General features: G+C 39.0%; 1 protein-coding gene across 1 annotated transcript in view; it reads left to right on the top strand.

The window, feature by feature from the left end:
• Positions 1–21,052, top strand: part of ICA1 (islet cell autoantigen 1) — a 62,184-nt gene that overhangs the window by 17,639 nt on the left and 23,493 nt on the right. The window contains exons 6-7 of the mRNA XM_082480109.1: positions 18,186–18,311; positions 18,499–18,597. Coding sequence (XP_082336235.1) covers positions 18,186–18,311; positions 18,499–18,597 — 225 coding nt within the window. The remainder of the gene's footprint in view (positions 1–18,185; positions 18,312–18,498; positions 18,598–21,052) is intronic.

Below are 21,052 nucleotides of genomic sequence, written 5' to 3'. Positions count from 1 at the left end.
TGACAGTCCATCTTGGTTCAAAATCTTCCTTAAAAATCCCCCCTCCCTGCCCCAAGAAACCCCAGTCTGTTTGCTGATTTGGATTGCTGCTGCTCATTAGATGAATAGGTGAGATTCCAGGACATCCAATAATACTTACCACAAGATAGCTTCGTACTCTAAAATTAGTAAGATGGTGTCACACTGCACTCTGAGATCCACATCTTAATGTAGCAATGTGATGGCAGAGATAAAGAGGTAACAGCATGCTCTTACGATATGATGATAAGCGACACCTACACATATATCACTTCTTGTGACATGCCTGTGCCACCAAGAGTATGTTTGGTTTCATTCTGGTTGGGAATAGCAGTAAGAACATGGGGGGTTTTAAAGTGGCTTTTTAATATGAAAGTATATGGTATTAGAAATGTTAGATTTAATGGTTTACCTAGAAATTATGGTGGTGAAAAACAATGCACATTAAAAAAAAAAAAGTGCTTTTTATACAAAATTGTAGTTTTTGCTTTGTCATTATTGTCTCTCCTTGTAAAAGCAGATAGAGCTTCAGTGCTGAGCATTGTTTCTCTCTGCAGTTTCTGCTGTAATGTTTTTTTCCAGGTTCTCCAATGTCAAATTCAGTAAGATTAAGTGGAAAAACCAAAACATTCCAAGATACTTTACATACAAAATGCTCCAGCGTTTCAAGGCAGTTGTGAAAGATGCACCTTTTTTGAAAACATGACCTTAAGCAGAAATGTTCTTCACAGCATTTTATAGTCTTATAACTTTGAATTGCCATTTAAAGTACCATTTGTAAGGTTCAGGGTAGACAATAAGATAAAATCAATGATTATCTGAAGCCATTTCATGTATATTAAATATCAGTGATGATTGTTATCGCGTTAAAAGCAAAGTAACAGTGTGTGATGGAGATGCCCTTTTAAAAGCATAATAAGAGTATACCACTTAAAAATAGAAACAGGCTTCTTGGAACAGATTACGTCATCTTAAGAGGTATTGCTTGTAGAATATAGTTGCTTCCAGAGATTGATGCTTGCCCTTGAGAGGCGATTCATCATCTGTTCAGTTATTTTTAAGAAGAGTCTGAGGTGAGACTCAGCAAGATGGCTGTAAAATAAAATAAAAGTAATGGACTACAGATGCAATATATTTTTTAACAACCTTGTTTCCTGTAACCTGGCTGAAATAAAAAAAGGTAGACTTGGTTTAATTTTGCATTTTCAGACCTGTATTTCAAGAAGAGGCAGGCAGACACGTCCTGAAAATTTCTGTTCATATAAGTAGCAGAACTTGTAATGTTTCAACAGACTACAACAAATACATATATAAAAAAATCAGTGATTTAAATCAATAGTAATATTAAGTCCAACTTTAATGTAATAATTATTAGCCCCAATATTAAAAAGGCGGTCTCAAATATGTGATGAAAATTAAGCTCCAAGACTTTCGCATGTCTAATAATTATATAAATGTGTAAGCATTAAATGTAATATTGAAATTAAAAAAAAAGGAACAACTGAATGCTGTTTTCACTTAATTATTCTGCTGTGGTTTGGTCTTAAAATCAGAAAGAAAAGCTGATTTCCTACACGATTTCCATTGCTTACATGAAGACTCTAACTCTGCAAACCAGTCTGTGTGGGCAAAGCCCCTAACCGATGTGGATTATTATGTGAATTCAGAACCTAAATGAAGTGTAAAAATATAAACGGAATAGGTTGTGAAAGGAGAAATGAGATTTTGAAAATTCCCTCAGCCTTAATAATCTGAAAAGGCTAGGAAGATAGCTAAAGAAATATTTTTAAAAAATAAATTAAATACAGATGTGAACGAACTGAGAGAATTCTGCAAGAAAGAAGAATAAACAGGAAGGGGAATACAGCTGTTGGGGAAAACATTGTTTACACAAGAGAACCAAGTTTTTCTATGGTCGCCACTGCCCAGGAATTCTTCTTATGCTTTCCTAAAATGCCTGGGTATGTACATAATGTAGTCCATCTGCTTTTACTTCATAAAGCCTTTGCTGTTCACTTACATGCTGCATAGGCTTTGAACGATTACAAAGATGCTATGTTTGATTTTTCTCCTTCACTTAATGATACAAACTAAAGATAGGATTAAAAAAAGCCAACAAACAAAAGGTACTGTTCTAAGTAGAAAAATGCCTAATACGCCATTTCATCATTTCATTAGGGATATTCTGCCTGAACATTGCTTAGATTTCAAATGTTTCTTCTGTAATAACACAGTGTGAAGTCTGAAGAGCACTACACAAATATTTGAGGGGTTTTTATACGTTTGTATCTGGACAAAATATAATTCAATTGTTTTGAGGGAAACAAGACATGCTTATTGATGTATTAAATGCCAACCAGGAATAGCAATAACAACGCGCAGGATTATGTACAACAGACATTGTGTTACAAGTGAATTATGATTATTAGTGGGTGCCATTTCATACTCCATGCAGAAAGAGGTTAAATAGAAAACAAAACCCAAAGCTTCCACCATAGGGCTTTTATTGCTGCATTAGCACTGTAGGCAGAGTGGCTTTGGGGTCAGGACAGTGAGAGCATGGGAGGACTAAATATTAAAGGCAACTTGGTCAGCCTGGTGCTCTTGTTATAGATATCTTTCATGGAGTGCTGGTGTCAGATCCAGCTAGGATTTGCAGCAAATGTGTCAAGGTTGTTCAGGGGCACTTTGTGCCACCACCCTTTGCGTTGGCCAAAAGGATCTTGCAGGCCAGCTTACTGTTTAATGGGGCTTTCACTGGGGAAAGTGTTACTGCACCTGGACTTGGGTTTTTTTGCATCCTTTTACCCAATTCCGGCTTATTCACTGCCCCCATCTGCCTACTCAGAAGGGGCCCAGACTCAAGTAACTATCCCGCTCAGGCCCTGAAGAGTTTAATTTGGATGAAAGAAATGAAAAATATGTGACATTTTCTAACTATGAGGACATTCCACATAAAGCATTTAAGAAGACCTCCAAAATATCTTCAGTAAATGAGATAAACTTAACTGTGTAATTACTATATGAATAAAGTCATGCACATGGTACAGAGATTAGCTTTATGCTATATTAATGATTTTCTTTACATTGCCCCTCTGGTCTTTCAGTGTTCAAAGATAGTAATTACCTGTCTCTGTTTCCTGCAGGGGCTAGCTGTCTAATTGCTCTCCACTTGCCAGTATCCCTCCCTGCACCATGTGTGTCAACCATCCTGTGCTCTCAGGTTATCTAATATGATTAACACAATTGAGTTATGATAAACTGAGCAATTCTCAGCACGTTTAACGCTAAGTCGAGGTTACTTCTGGTTTAGAGCCGAACATGATCTTTCAGGCCTGAAAGCTTATTTCTTTGCTTTTGCCATTTATTTTGGTTGGCCTGCTTCTTGCTACAAATTTTTGCAATCATTTTTGACAACTCATAGATTTTAATCAAAAAAAATATTACTCTTTGTTTTCAGACTACATAAAGTTATTTTCATCCATGTAAAGAGCTCTTGGATTTTATCAACTCCCTTATAGTCATTTGAGGATATGAGACATTTGAAGTTATCAGGACCAAACTCTTCCCTAAAGACAATGTATATTTGTGCACAAAAATGCACACCCGTTTGCAGTTTAGAATAATATGTGTCTAAGCATGTTGGTGTGGTAATTACAGCTGCAGACTGACAGATGTGTGCTCACTACTAGAACTGCATTTGGGGCTCATACTTTAAAAGTCTGTCCCCAAACTCTGAAGCAATGCTGCTTAGATGAATGTTGTCCTGGTTGCAGTTTTTTTGTTGTTGTTGTCCTGGTCACAAGAATAGAAGAATTGTCAGTAATTATTTTCTTTGTGTGTCCTTGCTTCAAGGTCTGTATTAGTGTCAACACTTATTTTTTCTTTTCAGCCTAGTAAAGTACACATCCTGGCTTTGACTAATACTGAAACTTGTTACCAACAGAAAGTTGAGGCATGAATCTAGGCTGCTTAAAGTAGAAAAAAAGCAGACCTTTTAGCAAGGCTAGAAGCTATATCTTTATTGCCTTTCCTTTATTTAAGTTGTCATTTCATGTTTGTTCTCTTTTTAAAATAATTTGTGTAGTGAGCTAAGCTGTAAAAATGAATGAAATTACTGTGAGAAACCTTTCCATCTTAATAGCTTGAGGAGTAAGTTATGTTCTCTGCTGGCTGGTGGTTGGAGAGTAGCCAGAAGGTGTAAGCTCTGAGGGGTAGAGCTGCTCTCATACACAGTTTATTCCTTTAAAGACCCAATGTGAATGAGCTCGGAGGAGAGGCTGCGTGCTCTCTGCTCTCGCCTGTCACGTATCTGACTGCGTGACAACTCCCTCCTTTGATGCAGTTTGAAGTTAAACAGATTGACCGTAAGTAATTTGTCTTTACGCTGGAGGAAAATAGAGGAGAAGCCTCATGAAGCTGGCAGTGGTGTCAGCTGAGATGTAGCTGCTGACTGCAACCCTCTGCTTCCCCCCCGAGCCTCCTTTGGAGCAAGAGCTACAACTCTTTGGGTCCAAGCTGCTGAGGCTGGGCCCTTCCCCACATATAGTGTGGACACATTCATTTGGAGCTGACTTCTTTCTGCACAAGCAGGAGATAGGGAAATTGGTAGGTAACACATAAGGGGCACAGGACTATGTACTTGGAGAGTGGGAGAAGAAGATTTTCAGAAAGGAAAAGCCAAGAGTATACATAGCCCCTTTTCCAGAGGGGCTATGCAGAGATGCTGCTTTTCTGAAAGTTGGTGCCTAAATGAAGCTGAACTGGTGCACACTTACTGCGTTATGAGACTAGCATCTATCAGTTTAGCTTAAAAATGTATTCTCCCTAGCCTAAATTCAAGTAAACAACTCTTAATTTGAAACGTCTTGTGTAAACATACTTAAGGTATGTTTAATTCAAAATCATTTTAAAAACAGTTTAGTTAAGCTGCAGAAAATTAATGTGCGTTCTCCATTGCTAGGGCTGTGGGCTTGCAGGCTCTTGAATCTTTTAAGACAGGCCAACTCAGTAACATTTTTTTCCTTTGCCTGATTTTCCTGTTGTGTTGTGATCTTAATTTCAATAATGATTTTGAGTGGGGTTCTGAAAAATTGAAGACTGTTGCTGCTTTCAGCTTCTTAACTTTAACAAACTTCCCTTCATTTTACAGTAAATAGCAGTTGGAATTATGAAAGTGATTCATGTTTTATATTTGACAGTTGGTTGTATCCTGTATTTGATAGAAATTTATTTAAAAGATGACTTATTTTCTGTTTATATTCCATTTTATGTTTTGTTGTAATGAACAACATGAACCAATTGCTGGTAGAGCAATGGGATTCACATTCTGGAATTGCACCGTGCTGCTCTGTTTGTGAAAGCTGTTGTGAGGCTTAAAGCTGAAGATTTTGTTGTCCAGTTTTTGGCTGGATGAACTTACTGGATTGTGCTGAGAAATGTAACTTTGATCAGGGCTGTGTCCAGCTGCTGGATAAGTGGAAAGGATTCTGCAGAGGCTGTATTCTCACCAAATGCCGTGCTGTGTCTGCCCGCCCTGGGCCATGCTAGAGGGGCAGAAAGCGGGGAGGAGGAAAAAGAAAATCTCCTTAATTCCTGGTAATTCCTTAGAAAAAAAAAAAACTTCAGAAGTTTTCTGTTGCTGTTGGGCGGTACCTTTCAAACTGGGGTTTCTTTTTTTTCTATGAAGGGACTAAATTATTTTTTAATAATGGAGGAGGAAGTGTATTCCTATTGCTGCAGGGCAGCTGTTCAGAGAGTTGTTATTTAGCACAGAGAGCAATATTACTTGCCACAGATAGTTTTCATGTCTTGGGGAAATTTGATTTGGATGTAACAAAACTTTGGTGCTGCAAACACATGTTGGGATCCAGGTCTTTGCACTATCATAGTATTGATAGTAGGGAGGAAAAGATGTCCAATTCAAGTCAAAAAAGTTAAACAAGCAAGGAAAAAACCCACATTCTATTGAGAAATCTTCAATTAGAATACCTTGTTGACTGAATAGCAGGAAGACTTTTGGCATATGAATTTAGAGGATCTTTAGTTGATGGTCCTGTTCTCATTAAATATCTAACCCAGTAGTAGGACTGCTCTGAAAATATTTATTTTTAGCAAACCACCTTCTTAAAAATAAAAAAGAAGGAAAATATATTAGCTATATATAGTTTTTCCCAGCGGATTCATGTAGGCAATAACACTCTTCAGTACACCACTCCCCTCTTAAATATCATGAGTAAAAGTTTCACTTAGCAGACAACCCTCTAGGACTTGAAAGAGGAGAGAAGAGCGTTGCCTGCATGCTTGGGCAGTGGATGCTGGAAGCTGAGCTAGGCCTGTCCAGGTAGATCCTGTAGGTTTTGGCAATCTATTTCCAAAATTCAAACCCCAGATCTTAATATATAAGTAGACTTCTGTACAAGGGGATACAAAATTTTATGAAATAAAGCACTGAGATCTGAGCTTCTTTCTGCACTACAGTTATAATTGTAGAAATGTTGGAGCATCTCAAAATTGCCCCCACCCCTTCTCCAGATGAATCTGCGTGAATGCAAAGCTTACATAGTCTCATACAGTTAAAATATGTGAAGCATTTGTATGTGCTTTCTATTATTTAGGCACGTTTGGGCATAGGCAGTACTTGAATACATCCTGGCAATTGAAACTGAGTACTCCTATAGTTACAAAATTCTATAGCTCAACATGCTTTTGAATTTTGGTAATGGAAAATCAGCTGTTACACAGGTGTTAAAGAGATTATTACCTTGCTGGAAAAGCTCATTTGAAGTATCTGTGCTGCCTTAGACCACAGAACAGAGAGTTCTCCCACATGGGAAGGCACTGAACCAGTCTGAATCCAGCACAGCAAACTCACAAACCCACCTTGACCTTCAAACCTGCAACAGGGTTACCTTATTCTTAAGGATGGGTATGTTAGTTTAAACAAAATCATCTGTCTTCGTTGGTGACCGATGCTGGCAACCAGGGAGTTGCGCAGAGCAAATACACAGTGGCATTTTCTTGTAGTACTGTGACCAATGGAGGCGTCATAAGACATAGTCTTTGTTGTTGTTTTTTTTTTTTTCTATGAAATTGTCTAGTTGCTGGTTGAACCAATGTAAATTCTGGTCATCGTAACAGATCGCTGTGATCAGAGAGCTGCCCGACTGACACAGATGTTGTGTAAAAATCCACTGTCCTTGGGTTGAGTTCAAACGGCTAATTTGGTGTAATTCCCTCTGGTTCCTGTGTTGGCCGAAGTCTGGTCTTCTCCAACTTTTGTATGTGTGGTCTGATGGACTTCCATCATACTCCTTAGTCACCTCTTTTTTTTTTTTTTTTTTCTGGGCTGGAAAATCCTAATCTAGCATTCTTTTCCCAGAAACTAATTTACATCTTTGATCAAACATTTTGTTCTCGCCTGCTTTTTTTTCGCCCTTCCTAAGGCTGAACTGATCTGCTCTTGCAGATCCAACTTGGCTTTGGCTGTGTCGTGGTTTAGGCATGGAAGAAAAAACATAGACCGGAAAAAAAAATAATATCTTTGTGTTACTATATAATATTTATGGAATCACATGCATAATGCGTGAGGAGGCTCTCATTTTTCCCCATGCCTAAAGAGGCACTAGAGAATTTGAAAGGTGCATTATAAAACAGCAGTAATAAACACAGGGCTGGGAAGGAAGTGAGGCAGTAGAAAAAAAAGAAAGAGAGAAAGTAGTAAGATAAATATGTATGTGTTTGCATAAAGGATTGGCAAAGCTACTTGGTAGGATTCAATTTCTGTGATAGCCGTCACGGAATATATCAGAAGATGGTAGAACCAACCTTTGTTTTGGGGGGAGGAAAAAAAGGAATACTATTCAAGCCAGCCATAACCTTATATCCTCCCAGGGGTCAGAGAATTGCTCACATCTGCTGACTGTCAGTGGTTATGAAGTAAGCAGTTTTGACCATGGTTTACTCATTACTGCCCGGCTGGAGTTACGTGGCATGTGAGCCAACAGGCTCAAGGCAGTAAAATTTTTACAGGCTGAGTACTGAAAAACTTAAGAGGAAAATGTGGCATAAATGTGACACAAAGAGCAAATTTCATATTCTATTGAATAAAATCCCCAAAGAAGTCGTGGTGCGTGTCTACAACCCGGCTGTTTGGTAAATATGATATTTGTATAATATCTTTTAGAAAAAAACCCTCCAATGACATTTAAAAATAACTGTAGTGAATTCAGTGTACCTAATAATACCTTTTCTTACCTTATATTTTTATATTGCTGTTAAAGGAAAAAAAAAAATGCAGCAATGCTCATTAAGCACCTTAACATGACATTCTCCTTGACCCAGGATGGTAGGAAAGGATTTCAAACCAGGAAGAAAAAGGTGGGCATCTGGCCCAAGGTACTGAGAGGATAAGGGCAGGGCTAGAAATTAGGACAAAGCTACACAGGCAGGCAAAAAGAAAAATAGGAGGCTCTGTAGTCAGAGAAGGGAACAGACAATGGACATAGTATTTTGTCTGGGACATATTTATACCCCGAGCACAATGGCCACATCCCCAGTGACTGGAGATACAAACAACACGACAGCGTATGTTTGGAGTTCTAGATTAAGGATCTCTTTTGTATATTTAATCACAGTTTCACCTCTTTTGTATATTTAATTCTTTGCTCCTCCCAGGCAGCAAATTGCTAATTGCAGCTCTGCCACAAGATTTGCAAGTTTTCTGCAACAGTTTTTGTCAAGATCTTCTGTAAAGTTGTAGCTTACCTGTCAGCCAGCGGCAGGAGTCTCTTGTGAAACAGTTTGAGTGAGCAGAGATCACAGTCCACATCTCTGGCTTGAAAAACTGAAGAGAATAGAGTATCAAAAAGTGTGAGTAGTAACTTAAGGACTAGGGGAAGTTACTTAAGACAAGGTGTTTCTAGGTCTAGTTTGTCAAAGAGAAGATGGAGAATTGGTTTGACCATGGTGTGTAAGTTGCTGAGGCTCCTCAGTCTACTCGTTAGGAGTTTGTCAAGAATCATGGCTTGGAAGCTCATGCTGGGTAAATGGAAATAGTAAATAAGGCACATATTTAAATACCTGCAGTTATTATTAGCAATAAAGAAAATAGTTTTTTTTTTCCTGGACATCACTAAGGTTAGGATTCATCACCCCTGACTTCAGACATCTGCTGTGTAGATGTCTGCACTTCAACCAGTCATAAAAAGCTCCCTTTGGAGTTCAGTGGAGAGAACTGGGCACCTTTAGGGTAACACGAAAGAAACTCTAGAGTCGATTGCTTGTGTTGGCAAGATCTCCATCCACTAAAACAGATCACAGGGTAACAGTGTGGTTGTCAACATCTGAGCTAGGCACACCTCGTGTGCCTTGGAAGACTCGCCTTAGGGTAAGTGCAGGAGTAATATTTTGTGATGTTAATCTACTGATTTGTTCTGGCCTTAAACTCTCTAGGCAAATACATGGCAACTCTCTACAAACGCTTTTCTAGAAGACCTGCAGATCTTCTCTAAACTGGGTCAGGTACACATGACCAAGGGGATAGGAATCCTGCTGTTCACAGGGGCAAATTCTGGCAAAAACTGAGCCAAAGTAGTGACTACAATTTTGAAGATTACTATGGGAGTTATAATGGGCTGAAATGGACCGTGTCCTATTAGGATATGTTGAAAATCACCAGATCAGAGAATCCTTTGGATCCAGGGGTCCTTTTTGGTGCTTCCTGGAGTTTAAAACTTTGTTACCCACAAATACCTGGATGTTTCTAATAAAGTGTTTTTAACATACTGAAAAAAGTAAAATAAGTATAAATTTGTTTTATTTAAAATAGTATAAGAAATTGCAACATTTTTGAAAAGCAGTTCAACTAAAACTGATGACAACCGATGTGTTTTTAAAACTGAGAAAACTTAATCCAACACAAATATACTAAGCTTTCCCTATTACATGATTACATTGTTTTCTAGGTGGATAAGGTTTTAAAAGTTGTAATTGCTAATAGATTTAAAGTACAGAACATTATCATCCAACCTTAAAAGATCTTCAGGCTGTTCTGTTCCATTCTGTTAGATGATACTCTGATGATAAAAATATATGTATTTATGAATGTATGTATATATAGTTTAGGTTCTAAGTAATGCGACTTTGCAAAGTTCCTTCAATATAGCTTCTTAAAAAGCTCCTATTTTTTTTCTTTTCAAATTATAATTTATTCAGTGCCTCAGGGCAGCATGGTATGTTAGAGGCAGAAGTAAGAGCTGTCAGGGTATGATCACTTTCCTGATGAAAAAATAATTAACCCCCCAGTAGTTCTATAGCATTATACAGCATCGCAGGCACAGATGGGAATAGAACACAAAAACAGTTCTTTTATTTCTACTAATTTCATGGACTTGAGAAATTGTGTTGTATTATCAGTTGTGTGCTACACACTAATTTAAAGCTCTGCGTTGTATCAAAGCTATCACGTGTCAGTGTAAAGTGTCCATGTGAAATTTAGTTCTGTCATATAATCCTTTCCTTGCCTGCTACACAAATATTCTCCTGTCTATAGCATCTTTATTAGCCCTTCCTGAGGGGGACGGAAGGAAAAAGGAGAGAGGAGTTTAAAATCCTACGGCCTTACCCATGAGAAATGGCAACCCCCCTTCTCCCCCCCAAGCTTGGAATTTTAAGTAGAAGAGTTCAGCTTTATCTTCACACCAGTCAGGATATGTTTATATTTTTATTATAGATCAGTATAAGCAGAAAAAAAACCTCCAGGCCCTGCAAACTCTCCAAATTCTCCGATTGGGAGCACAGCTGAAGGCTGAAGTTTGTTTGAATGTGTTGTATCCAGCCAGCCAGCGGCAGCTCTAACGCTTGTGAGTTGGTAGGTGTTGCGCTAGAAAAGCTTATAGTAGACCTGTCTGTGTGTCTGCACGTACGTATGTGTACAGTGCAGCGGAGGTTTAAGACAACTGTACAACACAAATGACAAATGGCGCAGGCTGTTCATGATCGTGTTTAACAGACAGGGATGTTCATTTCATGTTTTATTTTGCAAAACAGAACAAGTGACTGCTATAATGTCATAATGTCCTGGTTGGGAAGACTCTACTCTCCCGGGGGCAAGTCACTTGCCCCTGTAGACACCCAGTAAGGGCGTGTTTTCCCAGCGCCATCCTAATTTAAGACCCCTGTCCTTCAAACGCTTCGGCTTGTGCTTAAGTCTTCCATAACTCTGGGGCAGACCTGCAATCTGTGCAGTGCTTTTTGGTGTCAAAGACAATGGGACTCAGTCTCACTGAAACCTTCAGGAACTGCTGTAATGCAAATGTCAAATAATAACGAGCAATACTATTAAAATCAAAGGGTATAGTCACATATTCAAATGAAAATGTGAATTATCACCAGAGACTATTGTTCTTGTGTGTGAATTAAAAGTATTACAGCTCTTATTTTTTCTCCTATTCTGATTGCAGAGGTAGATGAAAAATCCTGGGTTTGACTAATTTTTGAGAAGGAAAACTAAGCGTGAGAATGATTCTATCATGCAAATTCAAATAGGATATGATTGTGAAAATTGCTAAAATGTAGCAGATTTGAAGGGCAAAGTTTGCATGAAAGCTGATGGGTTTGGGGGAATAACATTTCAGTTATCATGTGACTTTTTACCAATTCTTTTCTCTAGACTGCTTTGTCATAGAGTAAGGAAAGCCAAATATGAGTTAAAATCACAGAGATTTGATTGTTCTGACTGGAAACAAAAATGCTGTGATTAAAGGAAAAAAAAAATTTACCAGTGTATGATGACTTTATGGTCATTCTCTTTGTAGACAATTAATGTTTCACTTTGAGTTGTTCAACAGAGAAACATGATTGTTCTTGGTCCCAGTAAATACAGTGAAATGCTGCTACTGCTACACTGATCCATATTAAGCTGAATTTCTCTATATTATATTATGGAGTGGTATAGCACTGATTCTGCCTTTTTTTTTTTTTTTCATTTTTCTTTGCCGTACGTTAGTATTCATCCTCTATTGCTTACGTTCAGTTCTGTCCTGAACACGCTGCAGCCTCCAGTGAGAAATCTGAATGAGTGAATTAAATGCTTCAATTAAATCTAAAATCTCTGGGTAATTTTGGCAGGTAATTTGCTAGTAGATATTTGCAATTACTGGAGTAGGTATTGATTTCATTGGATTATGTTGGATATCACTGTGTTTCAGTTGACTATTTGATTTGTTTCTCGTCATGAATGTTTCAGCCACTAGAAAAATGGTCTTTGGTGGCTGAAAAGTCTTCGTGCTGTATTGTATCTTGTGACAGTCTTGTGTTCTATACAAGTCTGTATATAATGAGAGTTTTCTACCACTTCAGAATACCAGAAAGTTGTGCCAGTTTCCTTTCCAGAATCTTTTATCTCTTACAACACAACGAGCTTAATACACGTTTAATTCAGCTTTCACTTACCTACTGTCTTTCCACATGAAACTACCTCAACACAGGACATGTATAACTTTCAACAGCCTTCTCAAGGTGTTATTTGCTTGTACTGCTGTAGTGACTGGGAATCTGAGTCAGAGGTAGCAGCTCCGCTCTGCTGGTCTTGCACAGGAGAAGGAGGCGGTGGCAGTCTGTATGGCAGGGGTACCTGCAGTTACTCCTCTCCTCACACAGACATATCTTCTCTTTCAAAGCTGATATATCGATTGCTCTTTTGTGGCGGTCACGTGCTGCCATCCAGCGTGACCTGGACAGGCTGGAGAGCTGGGCAGAGAAGAACCTAATGAGGTTCAACAAAAGCAAGTGCAAGGTCCTGCACCTGGGGAGGAAGAATGCTAGGCACCAGTATAGGTTAGGGGCGGACCTGCTGGGAAGTAGCTCTGAGGAGAAGGATCTGGGGGTCCTGGTAGACAGTAAATTATCCATGGCCCAGCAATGTGCCCTTGTTGCCAAAAAGGCCAATGGAATCCTGGGCTGCATAGGGAAGAGTGTGGCCAGTAGGTCGAGGGAGGTCATTCTCCCCCTCTACTCTGCACTGGTGAGGCCACAACTGGAATACTGTGTCCAGTTTTGGGCTCCCCCGTTCAAGAGGGACAGGGAACTGCTGGAGCGAGTCCAGCGAAGGGCAACTAAGATGATTAAAGGCTTGGAGCATCTCCCTTATGAGGAAAGGCTGAGAGAGCTGGGACTCTTTAGCCTGGAGAAGAGAAGGCCGAGGGGAGACCTTATACAAGTATCTAAAGGGTGGGTTGAAGGAGGATGGAGCCAGGCTCTTTTCAATGGTTCCCAGTGACAGGACGAGGGGTAACGGGCACAAGTTAGAACATAGGAAGTTCCGTTCAAATACACGGAAAAACTTCTTTACGGTGAGGGTGCCAGAGCACTGGCACAGGCTGCCCAGGGAGGTTGTGGGGTCCCCTTCTCTGGAGGTTTTCAAGACCCGCCTGGATGCAGTCCTGAGTAATGTGCTCTGGGCAATCCTGCTTTGGCAGGGGAGTTGGACTAGATGATCTCTAGAGGTCCCCTCCAACTCTGAAACTCCGTGATTCCGTGAAAGGCAGACACCACTTCTGTTGTTTTCCAGAGTGAGACAGGTAGACACACAATGGTAATGAAGTCCTTTATATGAATTGCAGCATGACTTCAAATTTGCTTAATCACGTTTAATAGGTTGCGGTGCATGGGGATGCGCACACAAGCGCCAGATGGTCATAATTAAGTCCAAAATGGCAAATTTAAGAAATGTATCGTTGGAACTTGTTATGATCTATTACTGTCCAAGCAGTTTTCCGTTTTAGCTAGGCATTTCTCACTTTATAAATTTCATCTCCTAAAATTAGTTTTTGTCAGTGTTTCTCATTAGATCATAAATGAAGATTTTAATAGCCAGGGCTGAAGCAGACAAACAGAAGTATGCTACCTCTTCTTCTTTAACCATTGTTCTTATGTGTTATTCCTACAAGCTGATAGAGCAGAGATTAATGAATGCAGTAAATACTATTCTAACCCTAGGGAACAGTTGAGTCGAAGTATAGTCTGCAAAATGTAGAACGTACCAAAGCACACAAAACCAGGTTTAGTAATTTGCAAGATGTTGGAAGTCCTTATATTGCATGTGGACAAGTTTAGTTACAGGCATTATTTTGTAGAAAACACTACTTTTTCTGTTCTCTGGCTACCCAGCATCAATCTTGAATTTAAAACAAAACAAAACAAAAAAACAACAAAAAAATCAGTAAGTGCTTATATATGCTTGTGTTAAAGTATAATGGATGCTTCTTGTCATAACACCACTCAAGCTATGAAGTTATTACAGTTCTGTGGGAACTGGGAATCCAGTTCCTTATGCTTTCTCTGTTATATGCAGCAGTGCTTGTAAGAGACACTATACGCTAAATACTTTGTGCTCAAACTACAGCCTACTTCAGTTTGCAGTTAATTTTATGTAGTCTTTACAACGATCAGGTATGCCAGAAGGTGCTATACTTATTTAATGCAGAGATTCATACTGATTCCATCTGCTGGCAGAGTTTACCCAGAGACCCCAACAGGAAGGTTTGCTATATTCCAGGCATTTTTCCCTCTTGATTTACTTACCCCCCTCCTTCCAGCCTATACACACGCTGTGCATGCTTTTCAGATCGAGTAAGTGAGAGGTTGGGTGACAAATTAGACTGGAAGCATCTGTTACTGCTTCTATGTTGGAAATGCTGAGACAAAAAATATACTGTATGTAAAGTGAGTTGGTGCATTTATCCGACATAAGTTCATTTTGGAGATGATGCTTCGCTAACTGAATTGTCCCTGAAATTGGGCTACTACTGAAAATAAATTTTACATTTTATGGTAGACTAAAAGAAACTAATAACACAGACGTACTGTAGAGGACATAAAGATTTATTGAAAATACATGACAAATTTGTATTTTAATACCTGAACATAATGAATAGGGTTTTTTAACTGGGTCTGAACATTTTATTTTTTTTTTTAATGTTAGCACTCTTGAAAATTGGAACTTTTTTGTTTGAATATAGGTTTAGAAACCTGTGTTAGCAAACATTTGCCTGTACAATGAGGCATACCAGAATCGTGACTTTCAAGCCCCCAGGATTTAGGATCTTAACATTTATGTATTTATTTGCTTATTTATTTCACTCTTTTAAAATTATTTCAGTTTTATCTGCTATCTTATTAAATTGATAGCTTGATAAACTATAAGATATTGCTTTCCAAATTTATGTTTTCTTATGTGCTCTGTTTAAAGACTTCTATTCCGTAAATATTGTGCCTATATGTTTGCATTGGGAAATTAAAAGCAAGTTGCTCCAGGTTGTTGCTTAGAAAAAGAAAAAGTTGTACAGTAATAATCTTTTTTATGTCAGTAGTATCATAAGATTTTTTTTGTACAGCATAAGCCTCACAACTAGCACCTACAGTTTTAAGATGCTTAGGAGCTCTTTCATTGTAAAATGTCGAAGTTGCATTTGGATTGCTGCAGTTCTCTTAGCCATTAAAATTCTGACACTTTTCGTACTGGGATTTTGAAGAAGTTTTCTATGTTCAGCTACAATGAAGTTAAATATATGAATAAAAATTTGCTGGACTGAGACCATAATGAGGTCCTGTTTCTCATGTCTTAGAGAGTAATTGCAGAGAAAGGAGAAGATTAGTCTGTATTACATCAGCTTTCCCTTGAGTTGAAAACCAAAGGTTCATTCTGATAACTTGTATGGTATTAAGTAGATTACACTTTGTAAGCACTAAGGTTTTATACCTAATTCCTGAAGCCACAACTAATCTTAAAAGATGTCTGATAATAATTTGAATTGAAAATGCGTTTATTGGCACACATAAAAGGCAAAGGTCACGCTGATGCAGTATGTGGTGTTCTTTCTCAGCTGCCCTGCACTACTACTGCAAAATGGAGAGTACTTCTGCTCAATAAACTTTCAGTGTATCAAAAAAACCTAAGACCATCCTTAGTTTAATAGTTCTTACAGTATTGCATCTTCTCGGCTTGGCAAGAGAAGTTTATGGCATTTGGTAACACGGCACTACGTTGGGTATTTTGAATCATCTGTATGGGCATGTCAAATATACAGGTTTGTATTCCACGTTGTGTTGTGGATCACCCTTTATGAATGCTCTAGCTTTTGAGAGAGATGCTGATTACATGTTAAATTAAGATAAATGCTGACATTGTTTCTTGCTAAATGTTCCTGAAGACGGTGTGCAGCAAGACTGCCATGGGAAACTTTACAGGTTTTTGGTTTCTGGATTTTTTCATTTCTTTTAAGGAGTTTGAGACTTGAGGTAGACCCAAATCCCAGTCTGTTGTACGAAGTCCTTGCGCAGACATATAGTTGTAGAAATTAATAACTACATTTGCTGGTACTTTTTTCTCCCTGTGGCCCACCGTCTCCAACACAGTATTTCTGTTCCCTGAACTAACATTTTCGCTCACGTAGACTGTCAGTCTACAATGCCACAGCTGTTCTTACTGTGCTTTCACTAGTGCTATGTTATACTGAATAGGAAAGGGATTCTGATCTCAGCTGCACCGTTGTCAAATACAGGTTTATATTTGACACGTTCCCACTGACATCAGTTGGATTTCTCTGGATTTTCATGACTCTAACTGAGATCCGAATTTGATCTCAAGTCTCGCTAGGTTTTTCAAAGCCCTGCAACATCTCTTACTTACATACCTTCCTGTTGTAGCAATTCTTGCTGGCAAAAGATGTAAGTAATCTCATGTTTGGATTTCAGTTAGAAGCTCCTTTTTTACACAAGCCCACGATTTTCTTCACAAGTCTCCTTTTGTTGTAAATCTGTGCTCTCGGTCGCTCAGAACTAAAGGAAATGGATTTGAGGACCTAATGCAGGACAAAGGTGTTTTATCCAGCACTGGGTAAAGCCTCCATGCTCTCTCTGCCACTGCTCCTATCCTCCTCCATTACTACCTAATTTTGGAGGCCCATAAGCTCTTCGTCCACCTGCTGTTTTGACGAGACGATTGTGCACGGGATGGGACTTCTCCTGGCACGGATAGCATGGTGCCTCCGCTGGGGCTTCAGCCAAGCACAGATCCACAAGCTAAAAGAAGTAGCGTAAAGTCCCTTGAGGATCCCAGACTAAGAGGCAGCCTCAGACCGTGCCAGCGTGGTTCTGACTGGGTGAGGCTTTTCACAAAATAATGTCTTTTGTAGGAGGATATCTTGGTAGTAGCCGCTCCTTGCTTTTTATATCATAGTTTAACATTTGTCGTGCTTGCCTAAGGAGCGGAAGCCAGGGGAGCAATTTCCTCTTTCCTAAGGGAATTCAAATCTGTCTCCACCTCACCAAAACATGTCCTAACTACCCAAGAACTCTACCACCTCTGGAATATATTTCTTAATATAGTATTCGGGTAGTGTACAAACCTGTCGTAAAAATGGGGGATCCTGGGTACAAAATGCCTACGTCAACTTTCTACCCTGGCACTTCATCATGAAAATGCCAGTATTATTGTCAAACGTGCAGCTTCTGTAACAGTGTCTTGTATACCATACTTACAAATGGTAGAAGAATAATTTGAAAAACTAGAACCCTTTGGAACTGAATAATTGATATTTTTTCTCATAGCAATAGACAGGAAAAGCACTCCATTTTAGAAGGAAAACATTAATGCACGAAACTTTTGTAGCAGTTCAGCAGTCAACAAGAGTTGCAGATCAGCTTTACAGTTTGACAGTGTAATTTGTCTCCTACTGTAGATACACGGAGACGTCTCTGCCGGTTCGCCTGTGTATTATATAGTAAACTTTTAGTTCCAAATTTGTTAGTCAGGCTTTGAATTGGTATTTCTGTAAAGAGATACCAAAATGAATATGTTTTCCAATTATCTTCTCAGTGTATATATAATAATAATATTCATCTTATAAACAGGGGTTAGAAAACACAGTTTCCTCACTGAAGATATTAGAAAAATAGTAACATAGAAGATAAAAGAGCCATATTTTAGCATATATCGGCCTACCATATCTTAATTTCAATGGGATTGATGCTATAATAAAGTTCTATATAAATTTTAATCAAGTCTGTTCAGTTGTCTGTTTTCCCTAAAAGTTGTATTAGTTTGCTCTTTCATGAAAACTGGAGAAAAAAAATCCCTACATCAACAGTTGTCCCTTTGTTTGAAGGTTCAAGCTCAAGTGCGACATGCAAAACTCAACTTTGACAAACTGAAGACTGATGTCTGTCAAAAAGTGGATCTTTTGGGAGCGAGCAGATGCAACCTCCTTTCTCATGTGTTAACAACATATCAGGTATGCAAAGAAAACACTGACCTCCAAAAGAAAGATTTCCTGTTAATGTCTTTTTTTAAGAGGTTACTATGGCAATATTAAACTGTAAGAATATGTAACTAGTATTGGAGGGGAGATGTGAAATTTGCACTGAAAGCAGATTGGTGTTAAAACTAACATTGCATTGAAATTTTATCTTACCTTACAGACAACACTACTTCATTTTTGGGAAAAAACTTCGCACACGATGGCAGCTATCCATGAAAGTTTCAAAGGTTATCAGCCATATGAATTCACTATGTTAAAGGTAAGGAATATATAGATATGTTTGTTTGCCCAGTGATAACACACACTCACATTTTGTCCGTATATTGTCTGACAATTTTATCCCTGCCCTGTCTTTCAATTTAAATACAGGTTTTCTGTTTTGATGTACTTCTGGTTAGTAGGATCAAAAACTGCATGTAGAGTGCAGTGACTGAGGAATATTTCAAAGGAAGACATTATTCAGGGCTGCAATTCAGTATGTGTTTAAGTTCTAACTGGGATTGTGTTTGATTATTCCTAAAGAATCAGAAAATCAAGCAGAACTAGGCATTTATGTTGCTCTCCAAAATCCCGCAAGTGAATTAATACTATTTTGCCTTTGCATCTGGTTTTAAAAACTCACACTCTTTAAGAACACCTTACTGGGCTGAATATGAATACATGGATGCTCAGGGTTCCCACACTTGTACTCAGACTTTTTAACCCTCAACTGGTCTGGGAAATACTGTTTTGCTTGACTAGTTATATTTGCTGGTCCTTTGTAATCTTTAAATATGGAATATGTGCAATATCTGACTGAAGTCTGAGTTCAGAATTCCACCGGATATCTAAAAATAATCACTCAGCACTGGGTATTTTCCTGCTCGTGCCTGCCCCTGCGTAAGAAGTTACTTTGCCCATTGCAATTCGAGGTTCAGTAGAGGAATGGGAAAACAGTGACAAAATTTGGTAGCTTTCAGGTTATCCCTATAGATGTCTTTGTCCTGTAGTTATTTTGTGCAACATGATTGCCTGATCCTATTTGCATGGGAGAAAAATAACATTTGTCTGAAGGAGGTCTGATGGAAGGGTTGCCATCGGGAGGAAAGTGAGGAATGAACAGCTTGCGGCAAAGCCACTGTTTGCTTGGAGAGACAACCCAGTTTGTAAACAATTACGAGTCATAGCCTCAGTCCACACGCTTGTGCATATTGTGCACTTGTGCATAGGACACACAGAAGTGGAAGCTGGGCTGCATTATGCTATGTAGCCTGTGGTTACCCCAGAGCTCCTGGAAAAGAAGCACCTGAAGGTGTAAGGTTTAGTTCATCCCAGACTACCAAACTTGTCTGTACATGACTATGCTATATTTAAAGTTGTTTTCTAGAACGTGGGTTGTGAGGGGGCAGTTTCTGAACTTTGAAGTGCAAAACAGTGGAGACTCTTACTACTGCAGCTTGAAACATCCCAACAGACCAAAAAATGAACAAACTTCAAGCTCAATCTCTCCTGACCGAGAACAAAAATAAAAGCAGGCTCATAAACCGTTTCATCTTACCCAGGCTCTGAAGAATCCTGTCTTGCAGGAGAAGTCCTCGCTTGCTGTGAAGTTAACATAACTCTAAGCTGCTTTCTTGCATAGTCCACGTCATGGAAGATGGGTTTGAGCCAGAGCTTACGTCGAGATTTCAGCAGGAGACAGTTGGGCATAGTTACCTTGACATTGCTGGTAATTGCCTACAGGCTCACCAATTAAACTCCAAACCAGAACAGAAAGTTCTCCTTATTTACCTCCCATTGCCTCCCCTTGCAGCAATGTCTAGTTAAGAGCCCGGGTTTAGCACGGCCGGGGTCCTGCTCAGCAGCAAGCACCGTGTTGGTGGGCTGTTCTCATAACTTCCTCGTGTTAGAAGGTTTCTGAGGAATTCTTTCCCTTTGCTTTGATACAAACCAATTTCAGTCTAATTTGTGTAGGCAGCCTGTATTGTTGCTGGGTTTTTATTCTTTATTCTCTTTTATATCTAAAAATGTGATTATTTGAACGAGACATACTATGCTTCAAAACGTATAGTAACTTTTGGACACCTTGGAGAGAAACTTGTACAGGAAAGGCACCTGTTCTGCCGTGTGAAGTACCCTTGTGATGGAGGATGTGAGAGATTTAGGGATGCTTGTTATCTTTTGAACTTCGTCTTGTGAAAGATTTTAGTATAATCCACATGTGAAATTAGGTTGATGAAGAAATACAGTCTATATTGAGTCCACACACATGCAACAAGCACTCCCTTGAAGCAAAGAGTAACTGTAAAAATGGTTGTGAGTATTGTAGTGCGTTCAGGATGCAGCCTAACTCTGTTATGAGAACCTTAACCGTTTTTATTGTTGGCCTCCTGCACTGAAAAGATGCGATTTCCTGGTTTTGCAGTGATACGTGTGCTGAGAAATGATGCTAATCAGGAGGTAGTTTTATACTACCGAATTTCACGGAAGTCTGTGCTTTCAGAAAGCAGCTGCTCAGGAATAAGACTGTTACTGCTTTTTAGTGTCAGTTCTTTATTTCTTTCGGTCTCTAGAGTGTGGGATTATTTTCTATACCAAAGTGAAGTCTCCTCCATGACCTCTTTTCCCCCAGTTAGTAGTTTCTGTTTGTTTACGTTAAACAATTGCTAAGGAAAATCTGGTGGTTTCATCAGGTGAGATTCTGTTGCCTAAGAGAATAGGTGTCTGCTGCTACT

Source organism: Vanellus vanellus (assembly GCF_965231255.1).
Source record: "Vanellus vanellus genome assembly, chromosome: 2".
NCBI classification, from domain to species: domain Eukaryota; kingdom Metazoa; phylum Chordata; class Aves; order Charadriiformes; family Charadriidae; genus Vanellus; species Vanellus vanellus.
Note: the sequence above shows the minus strand (reverse complement) of the source record. Positions and strands in the feature narration are given on the sequence as shown.